Source organism: Camelina sativa, chromosome 10 (genome assembly GCF_000633955.1).
Source record: "Camelina sativa cultivar DH55 chromosome 10, Cs, whole genome shotgun sequence".
NCBI classification, from domain to species: domain Eukaryota; kingdom Viridiplantae; phylum Streptophyta; class Magnoliopsida; order Brassicales; family Brassicaceae; genus Camelina; species Camelina sativa.
Window position 1 is genome coordinate 4,294,397 of NC_025694.1, and position 10,234 is coordinate 4,304,630.

Genomic DNA, 10,234 nt, shown 5'->3' on the forward strand with positions numbered 1-10,234 from the left:
TTTATGTCAAGTATCTTTTTTTTTTCTAATTTCTCAACCTTGATTAGGTGGTCATAGACTCTTTTTTGTGCAAACATAATTTTTACCATTCATTCAATCATAAAATGGAGGAGTAGAAGCTCATCAACCTAATGGTTAGATAAAATAGGCTAATCAAACACAAGCTTACAACAAACATAGATAGATAGATTGGAAAAACATAAATTATTGTTGATAGATCCATAGGAGTTCGGAGACTGTGACACCATGGTTTGCGGATAGGTTTAAAAAAAATGATTTGACAACCTATGTCACCAAAGTGCACTTATCTTTTCGATCAAAGTTTTTGAGAGAACTCCATAGTTAATTGTGATTGAGTTGGAGTAGTTTTAGGAGGGGTAACCTTTCGGGAAGTGATTGTCGCAACTGTGCGAGTGAGGACTAAACACAGGGAAAGATCATATGGTGATTTGTAGGGTCGGTAAACAAGTATTTAAAACCTCCCTGACGTAAAAAACCGGCCGCCGGATATGGGTGGGCCAGGAGTCGACGAGGGGCGCACTGAGGAAGGTGGCCCATGAACTGGGAGTGGACATGGGGCTCATGAAGAAAGGTGGCAGTCGGGGCGTTTTAGAGACAAATACTACATCATGGTATGTCAAAGATACTTCTACAAATACAATGAAAAAATTAATATTAGTTATATCAAAAGATTTTGTGACGTTAGAAAATGGTATTTAGTTTCATTGTTTGTCGGAACAAGCCACTTTGAGATAGATAAAAGACGTGAACATGTTGTCTCCACACATGAGGAAGGCAGAGCCGAGGTTCTCTCTATGGTGGAGGAGGTTGGATGCAAGGTTATCTCCCCAAGGAGGAAGGTGGAGGAGGTTGGACGCAAGATTATTCCCCAAGGGAGGAATGTGGGGCCAAAGTTCTCTCCATGGTAGAGGAGGTTGGACGCAAGATTCTCTCCATAAGAGAGGAGGGCGGAGCCGAGGTTCTCTCCATGGTTGGTCTTACACTATTGTGATGATACATTATTGATTAGTAGTCTATGTAATATATGTATTTTTTTAAATATTTTTGAGCCAATAATTTTAATAACTAAAAATACTCTGCAAAAGTGAAAGTAAAAAGACATATAATAGTTGGCTTAATGTGTTTTTACAGACATTTTCTAGGTGGTGGTAAAAAATATATTTATAACATACAATATATTTATGTGTAAAAAATACATTTTTAATGGTAATGGTAACATACATAATTTTTTTGTAAATTGATATAAATCAGTATATTATAGCAAAAGTAAAACTTATAAATAATATAAAATACATTTTAATATATTTTTATTAAATTTAATTTAATTTACATAATTTTAAACTCACACATCGGACGGGTCCTTATCTAGCTAATCAATAAACATACGATGATGGGTGGTTTTCATTACGTAGATCGTAGGTTTTGGTATATGGATAACTTTGTGAAGGATTCTAGATTTCTACTGGTTATTGGTATTATCCATCATTTACACATTGTTTTGTAAAAAAAAAAGAAAAAAAAACAACAACAACATTTGTGTGGATCCAATTTCATCTAACGCCAGGAAAAACTTACCAGAAATGAGTAAAATTTTTGGGTTTAGGATTTTTTCTGCTCTGATACCATATAAGGAAAGCTTGTATTACACATGTGAATGAATTACAATATATATAGTGAGTAGCACTACGGTTTAGCAATAACTAATTACAACATTAGTCTCTAATATATATCTTTCTCCTATAATGGGAAACGGACGGAATGAGTCGGTGATGACAACATCTTTGCCGCCAACGATGGCGCTGAGACCTCAATCAAATCTTTGGACTGAGATCAATCAATATACATTGTCACTTAGAGAATCTCTCACTCAGTTAATATTCCGCAATTAGTTAGCCTTTAGCCACGTTTATACATAAAAATTTGTCATCGGTGTGGTTCCGATTTTTTTTATATCTGTTGGAAACGAACCATTAATTCCTATATCGAAATGGTCTATATTTTATTAGGCAAGATAACGTAACTATTAATTGGGAGCATCAAGTACTACAGTGTCCCAAACACTGTATTACACTGCCATATACTACAAACATCTTTTAAAATTATCAGAACTATTACATTTTTGTTGACACTAAACGACAACACAATCTTGAAAGAAAAAAAACAAACACCCATATCACCACAAATTTTTATTACAAACATTTTTTTATTATTAAAAAACCATCAAGTAAAAACTTTTTAGAGTTCATGATCTCCTCCCACCGAAATCAATTACTGTTTTTTTTTGGTAAACTCTGAATCTATTTGTGGAATTCGATAACAGAAAATGTGTAAGCGAGAGCAGCTATTTCACATTTATGAAAACCCGAAGCAGAGGCTAAAGCTTCAAACTGAGAAAACGACCTCTCTTTACCACCAGATTGTTGTGTTAACATCAACATGTCCATGCCAAAGACTATGTCAGAGAAAAAGTCGTCACTCTTTGGTTCCGTTGGTGTAACAATGTCAACGGTTACCACTTTACCCTTTTCCGGAAGACTCTTCCAACAGTTTTTTAGTATCTTTACACAATCTTCGTCGTTCCAGTCATGTAATATCCACTGCGAGCAATTTATCCAACTTAGTTTGTGAATGAACTGTTTAAATCATAAATGTATTAGCCTTTTTCATTTAAATGCAGTATACTTACTTTCATGAAGATTGCATCCCCTTTTGGAACTTCTATAAACATATCTCCCGATACATGTTCCACTCCTATAACATATTTTTAGTAGGATTTTAATAAACTGAAAAAGTATTTTTTTTGGAAAACACTTCAATTTTCAACATGTCAGACTAATGATCTACTGTTGTACCTGGATACGAAGGAGCAGTGGCTAAAACCTCTGCTAAATCGAAATTGATACCCTTAATTTGAGGATACTTGCAAGTGATAAGATTTAGTGTGGTGCCAAGTCTTCCTCCGATATCAACTAAAGTATTTACATCTTTGAATCCTTTGTAAACTTCTAAAATCTTCTTCATGACCATGCTAGAAGTTTCTGACATTGCCTGGTTAAATATACCAGCGAATTGTTCGTCCAACCCAATGTATTCGAAGAGTTTCACGCCATGGGCAGAGCTGAATGCATCTTTTCCTTCTTGAATCATATCCTTTAGATGTGTCCTGTAACAAATATTCAATTGTTCACTGAAATGACGTGTACAGATAGATAGTACTTTTTTGCATATTGGTTTAATAAGAAGGTTATTAGCCGGTTTGTTATAACTGAGGATCAACTACTAATTCGGCTGATTTGCAAAAAATATATTGAAGGTACGTACCAAGTTTTGAAAAAGACTTGGCTTTGGAGCAACATGAACAAGGGCATGAGAGAACCCGACGAGTTCTTACCACGTTTTACGAACCACGTGCAAACTGGTTTAGCTGCATATACTCTTTGGGTCTTTCGGATTCGATCGTTTTCTCCACTCTCAACTATACGACACTTCAATATCGAGTGGCTGGCGAGTAACCGTAACATCCGGTCCAGCAACATTGGCGCCTCTGGGTTGGTGGGCTTGGTAGGGAGAGCAATAGCTATCTCCGAAGCTGATAGCCATACGTCGTCGCCAGCGGCAACAATTGTGTCGAGGACGCCAAGCTCCAAGGCAGCTTTGAAAACCATGGGAAAAGCCAATGAGTTCAAGATCCTCGACGCTTGCATGCCCATCATCATTTCTTCGGCAACTTGTTCTTGTTCTTTGGTTAGACCCGGTTTAGGGTAAGTGGTTAAGGGCTCTTGAACATGGTTTTCCATTGCTGTTGTTGGTTGGAAATATAATTGAAGAAGGCAGAGATGGGAAGATAGGATGGTTTCAACAGTTAGACTTAGTGCGCCATTTTATAGGGAGATATCTCAAACCAAGTGTACCGACTTTTTGATTTGGTGACCCTGACCCATGTACGTATGACTACAGATTTTTGCCTAATATTTTTATTTTGAAGATAAAATTATAACTAACCCTGTGTCTAAAATTGTTTATGCTGAGAAATGTCTAAATATTGCTTGCATCGATTAATATATAAATATGTCAAATTTTAATATATATATAAGGAAATGTAATTCATAAAGATCTTGACGAGGGATACATTGTGAACCGCCATCATAAAGTATTAAAATGAAATATCTAGCTGAGCAAGGAGCAACCCACGTACGTGATAATCTATGAAAAACGTAGTTCCCAGTGGAGGCTATATTATATTAATAGCAAACCTAATTGCATAAAACAGTTTGGTATATTAAGCTTCTTGGTTGGTTTGGGTGATATTAGGCAAACGAAGAAGTGACACCAGAGACTGAGAAGCAGATATAACTAATATATCAATGAACTAAAGGATGATACTTTCATTAATGACACAAGATACAGGTATAAAAATTTAATTGTACTCTAGAAATAATAAAATAACTACAAAAATTTAATGGTACTATTTTACTAATTTTAGTAATATTTTTCAAATTTAAACTGAAGATAGAAAAAGAACAGAGAAATGAAAGCATATAATTTTACTTAAGAAAATTAAAAACAAATAAGTAGAATGTGAAATAGAATAAGCAAAATGACATGTAAAATCATGGATATGTTAACTTATGTATACTAAAAAAAGTTTAAGAAGAGTATACAGCACATGCCCCCACCTCTCTACTCCTTAGACCCGCCCCTGACTTCATTTGTACAAATTTTTTTTTTCTTGAGCAACAAATTTCAATTTCAAAAATAAAAGAAAGTACTGCGCAAAAAGACAAAATAATAATTAAAAATTATTATATTTTCTTTTTAACAAAATAAATTAATTAATTTTGTTAAGTCACAATCTTATCAGTTCTCATTATAACCTTAGGCCAGCAACGCACCATCTTCATTCAAAGCAACGACCAGACCAGACTTAATGGATTTTTATACAAATCTAATTACATTTTTTACTTTACACTCATGAACTCTAGATTCTAAATTATTGTTTCAACACATTAAAAATTACAAAGAAAAAAAAACAAATAGAATATTTTCAACAATAAACGTATTTGCCATAACTTTTTTTTACTTTTAATATTAGAATTAGAGAGATTTGAATTCTAATTTGTTTAGAATTCGGATTAAATTCGAGTATTTTGTTAAGCTTAATATGTAAATAATCAGAACCGAATCCAAATCTAAAATATATTTCGGGTATTGGGTAAAACCCGAACCAGATCCGAATCCGATGAATGTTTATCCGAAATCCGATCCGAATACTAGAAATATCCAAATGGGTATAGGACCCCTTTTATCGAAATACCCAAAAATCTGAAATATCCAATCCGAACCCGAATGAGTACACGAATGCCCAGACCTAGGATGGTAGTTTTGTTCCTTTTTTATCTACTTGTTAGAATTTAGGAATAGAAGATTTCATAATACATTAAAGACCAATAAAGGATGTTAGTTGGCTGGGCCACCGTCGTCGGACCACCGTCAGCCGGACCACCTCCGCCGAACCACCTTATTAAAGTTCTATTTCTTTTTATTATTTTTTCACACTTTTATTTCTTTAATAAGATAAAATAAATGCGATCATTCAAAACCAAAACAAAATTGAGGTTACACATTTCTTTTCTTAGGTCTATGTGTTGAATTAAGTTAATATTAATTTTTTTAGACGTATCCTAGCAATGCATTAATTTTTTATAATTTACTATTCTAACTTTTTTTTGGGTACTTACCACCTCCGGAGTAAGACAAGTGCAACAAGTGCATTTGCACTGGACCATAATTTTTTGGCAAAATTTTGTTATATTTTAGGGCCTTTTTTCAAAGAAAAAGTCATATTTTAAAGTCTTTTTCAAAAATATTGTCATATATTAGAGTTATTGTAAAGACCATTTTAAAAAATGCACACAGCCCATAAAATTGATGAGCCGGGCCACCACACAATTTCAATCTTAGTCACAAAATTCACAACAATATCTTATAATATTAAAGTATAGATATGCCAAATCTCTGCATGCATGCAAACTATAATTTATAAGATTTTTAAAAAGTGATTATATATTAGAAGTGCGGCAATTACGACTATCGCAAAAAAAAAACGTGTGGACACAATGACAAACTCACATTGAGCTGTTCTGAAATAATTTTCTTTGAAACCGTAACGAATAATAATAAGAACAATTGTCAATATAATAATAATAATAAGTACAAGAAACTGAAGATCATAATCGAATTGATGATACCAATTCGCAATGATACTGAAGACACAACGATATATGGTGTCATGGTGATGTCGGCCAACATAATCATACACAAATACTTGAAACAACCAATACTTAAACGTGTTATAAAACTAGTATTTTAATTTATGTTATAATTACAGCTGCACCAACAACATTGTGTGCCCAAAAATTTAGTGTCAAAATGAATCACTGATAGTTGATACCTAACTACTAACCCAACCTTGTAAATGTTACTAAACAAAGTAGTTGGGTGCATGTGTGAGGGGCTAACGTTACAATTAAATACTGCGCTTTGATTGATGCGAATGGAATTTTTGACGGACTCTTTATAACTAGCTATTTAGCTGGATGCTCATATGTAAGAATACAATTGACAAGTAATTATAAAAAACAAAAATAAACATAATCAAGAGCAACCTAAGGAAGGACTAGTACGTAAAAAGAAAAAAACATCAGCAAGAAGGACATTATAAAGATGGTTCTTCCACGAATCATATATCTTGCCGAAATAGTTCTGTTTGTTTAGAACCTCTTCGGCATTTATAATTTACTATTCTAATTTTTTTGGGTGACTTACCACATAATCTTTCAATCTTCGTCAGAAAATTCACAAAAATATCTTATAATATTATAGTATAGATATGTCAAATCTCCTCATGCAAACTATAATTTATAAGATTTTTAAAAAGTTATTATTTATAAGAAGTGCGGGTAATTACGACGATCGCAAAAAAAAAAAAGAAAAACGTGTGGACACAATGACAAACTCACATTAAAGTGTTCTGAAATATTTTTTTTTGAAATCGTAACGAATAATAATAAATACAATTGTCAAAAAAAAAATGTACAACTTGAAACTGAAAATCATAATCGAATTGATGATACCAATTCGCAATGATATTGAAGACACAACGATATATGGTGTCATGGTGATGTCTGCCAACATAATCATACATAAATACTTGAAACAACCAATACTTAAACAACAAATTTCTTGAGGAACAAATTTCAATTTCAAAAATAAAAGAAAGTACTACTAAAAAGAAAAAAATAATAATTAAAAAAGATTAATATTTCATTTTTAGCAAAATAAATTAATTAATTTTGTTAAGTCACAATCTTCTCATTATAACAGTAGGGCACCAACCAGAATTAATGGATTTTCATTAAAAGCAACGACCAGACCAGAATTAATGGATTTTTCAGCACAATTTGTTAAAATGCTATTTACTATATATTCCCATCTCCCTTCCCAACCTGGTTTCGACCCCCTCTCGCTTCACTGTTACTTGATTTTGATCACCACACCCTGCTTAAAAAAGTTTCTAGGTCCGCCATTGATTCAAAGTGTCGGTACTAACTACCAACTACAAATTGATGAGATGAATATTCAAAGTGTCGGTGCTAACTACCAACTACAAATTGATGGGGGATTAATCATTTCATTAAATTTCTCAAAAAATGTGATAAGCATGGTCCAAAATATAAGATCACCGGTTCCGGTCAGTCACTGCAATGAATCTGAACTATAATGTCTATTATATTATGTAAGCAATATTCTAAACAATTAACCTACTCCATATGGGATATTACACCAATTATAATAGAACGTTTGCAAGTATTTAATGATTAAATCATTTAATAAAGCAAACAAACGAAAACAAATATTAAATAATGTAACCAAATCGTTTTTTATTGCGAAGTTTTAGGAAATAATAATTTACTAATTATCTTACAAATACTTAATTTTGTATGCATTCACAAAATTGTGGCCGAGCAACAGAAGAAAATAGAACACTTCAAAATGTATTTGCGCAAAACTGATCCAGTTTTTGTGGGATTTCTTGTGTCTGAATCAAGTGATGCATTCACCGACCCTTCAACATAATGAACATCTCCTTCTTAGATTACTTTTTAGGCTACTTATCTCTATTTTTTAACTCTCATGAACTTGTCACTTTGGGATGATGTGTCAATCATAGTTTTAGATTGATCATTTTGGTTCTCTTTTAGTTATTATAAATGTTGTCTACTTTTTGTAATTGCTAATGTGGTGAACATATTACAATTGTGGTGAACTTTTGATTATTAAAAATGTGAATTTTAGGTTTCTCTTTGATTAGAAATTCAAATTATAAAACAAAACAAAAAAATTATGGTTTTAATCACTATAGTCGTCAAACCTATCATTAAATATGGCTTAAAGTCGTCGTAACATAGTCGTCAAATAGTCGTCCAATAGTAGCCAAGTAGTCGTATAATTTAACGACGAAATCACAACTATTCTCAAACTAGTCGTAAACTACTTTTGTTCACATTTTATTAATCGTAACATTATCATTAAATAGTCGTAAATGCTTACGACTAGGTTACGACTACATGTGATAGTCATAATATGGTCGCTATTTATCGACTATGTAACGACTGATTTTCTTTACCGACTATCGATTTACGACAATAGTTATTAGTCATAACGTAGTCGTTATTTATGAATTAGCGACTATTTAGTGACTATTAGTATAGTCGTAAATCTCCTGTTTTCTTGTAGTAGTGTACCTGTAGTTAATTGCCGTGCGGCTATGATCTTATGAATGATTGTGATAACTAATGATGATGCATGAAGTAGTAAAAGACGGTGATGATGTTATATCCTCCGGATTGTTATATAAATCACGTGGAAGAGTTTCTCTATAACCTCTAGTTTCAGTCTCTCATTAGTCGTTACCAAATAGACATCATGAGTTCTTTTGGTTGGAAAAATATTATATATTCCGTTTTGTAAACAGAAAGAAACGAATTTATTACACTAAATATTATAATATTGAAAATAATTGATTTGTTATTTGTTTAAAGAACATTCTCTTGGTCCCTTAAAACTAGAACTAAAGATACTTGTGTTGTTTATTTGTTATTTCGTCAGTTTCATAGGTCACGAGAAATCATGTTATTGTCTTGGATTTCAATGATTTTTTTTGGTCCTATAATTATATTTATGCACCTATGACCACAAAAGAGACAAATATGTATAACACAGCTCACTGATTTGGAATAAGTAAATTTCGGAAAACTTAAATAACTCCTACTAATACTACTACTCTAGTGGCTAAACATAGAACAACGTCTTCTTTTTTTCTTCTTTTTATACATTTTCTTTCCTTTCTTTTCTTTAATTGGCTTTAATTTACAAAACAACGAAACATCATATGGAGATTACAGTACTAAAAGGTTTTAGAAAGAGAGAAATAATAACGAGAGGTAATAAGAGCTTTATATACATACTCGAATGAGAGAAACTATAAATCATACATTGGAAGAACACCAATATAATTATCGATTTAAAGGTGGAGAAGTAGGAAATGAATATAGCCAAACCATATCGGAAGGAAGGTGAGACCGAAGTGAGAAGATGAAGCTGTTGCCGCTCTTGAAGGAGAAGGACATGTAAGGCTTGCAAGCTTTCTGTGAATTAGTTGAAGTATCCCTTTGACTATAAGGTCGAGAGGGTGTCCATATGAAGCCTAAAGACTAAAGTTCCTTGTTTTCCAAAGTTCATAAATTGTGGTATGTAGGGATAAGCTTGCAGATTACACTCAACTTCGGAAAAGTGGATGCATATTATTTACCCGTGAGAGAACAACGTCTTAAACTTAACTATGTTCATAAATTTATTTATTTTCTTACTAATGTCCCAAGAATTAGAGTGGTGCAAATGCCATAATATCTAGGAACTGATACAATATTTTTCTAAAAAAGATCTTGAAAGAAATACTATAATACTTTATATACATGAAGAGCTACTTGATAGAACTGAAGTGAAAAATATTCATATTCCTAAAACCTTTCACTAGAATCACAATATATCTACTAAATATAGTGATCATAAATAAGTAGTGATGTTGTTCTCTCATGGGTTTAGGCGTTTAGCCTATACTTTTGTGGCCCTTTTTTTTTTTTTTTTTTTTTTT

General features: G+C 32.5%; 1 protein-coding gene across 1 annotated transcript; it reads right to left on the reverse strand.

The window, feature by feature from the left end:
- On the reverse strand, nucleotides 2,045-3,883 carry LOC104717023 (indole glucosinolate O-methyltransferase 4). The gene is made up of 4 exons (XM_010434527.2): nucleotides 3,343-3,883; nucleotides 2,874-3,184; nucleotides 2,708-2,772; nucleotides 2,045-2,618 (listed from the first exon to the last, which is right to left on the reverse strand). Exons 1-4 carry the CDS (start codon nucleotides 3,816-3,818, stop codon nucleotides 2,319-2,321), a joined length of 1,152 nt encoding a protein of 383 aa, XP_010432829.1. The 5' UTR covers nucleotides 3,819-3,883; the 3' UTR covers nucleotides 2,045-2,318.

Coding starts and splice junctions, on each gene's coding strand:
- LOC104717023 (XM_010434527.2), bottom strand. CDS start 3,818: ATGGAAAACCATGTTCAAGAGCCCTTAACCACTTACCCTAAACCGGGT. Junction 2,773..2,873: donor CACTGCTCCTTCGTATCCAG/GTACAACAGTAG, acceptor AATATGTTATAG/GAGTGGAACATGTATCGGGA. Junction 2,619..2,707: donor GGGATGCAATCTTCATGAAA/GTAAGTATACTG, acceptor AATTGCTCGCAG/TGGATATTACATGACTGGAA.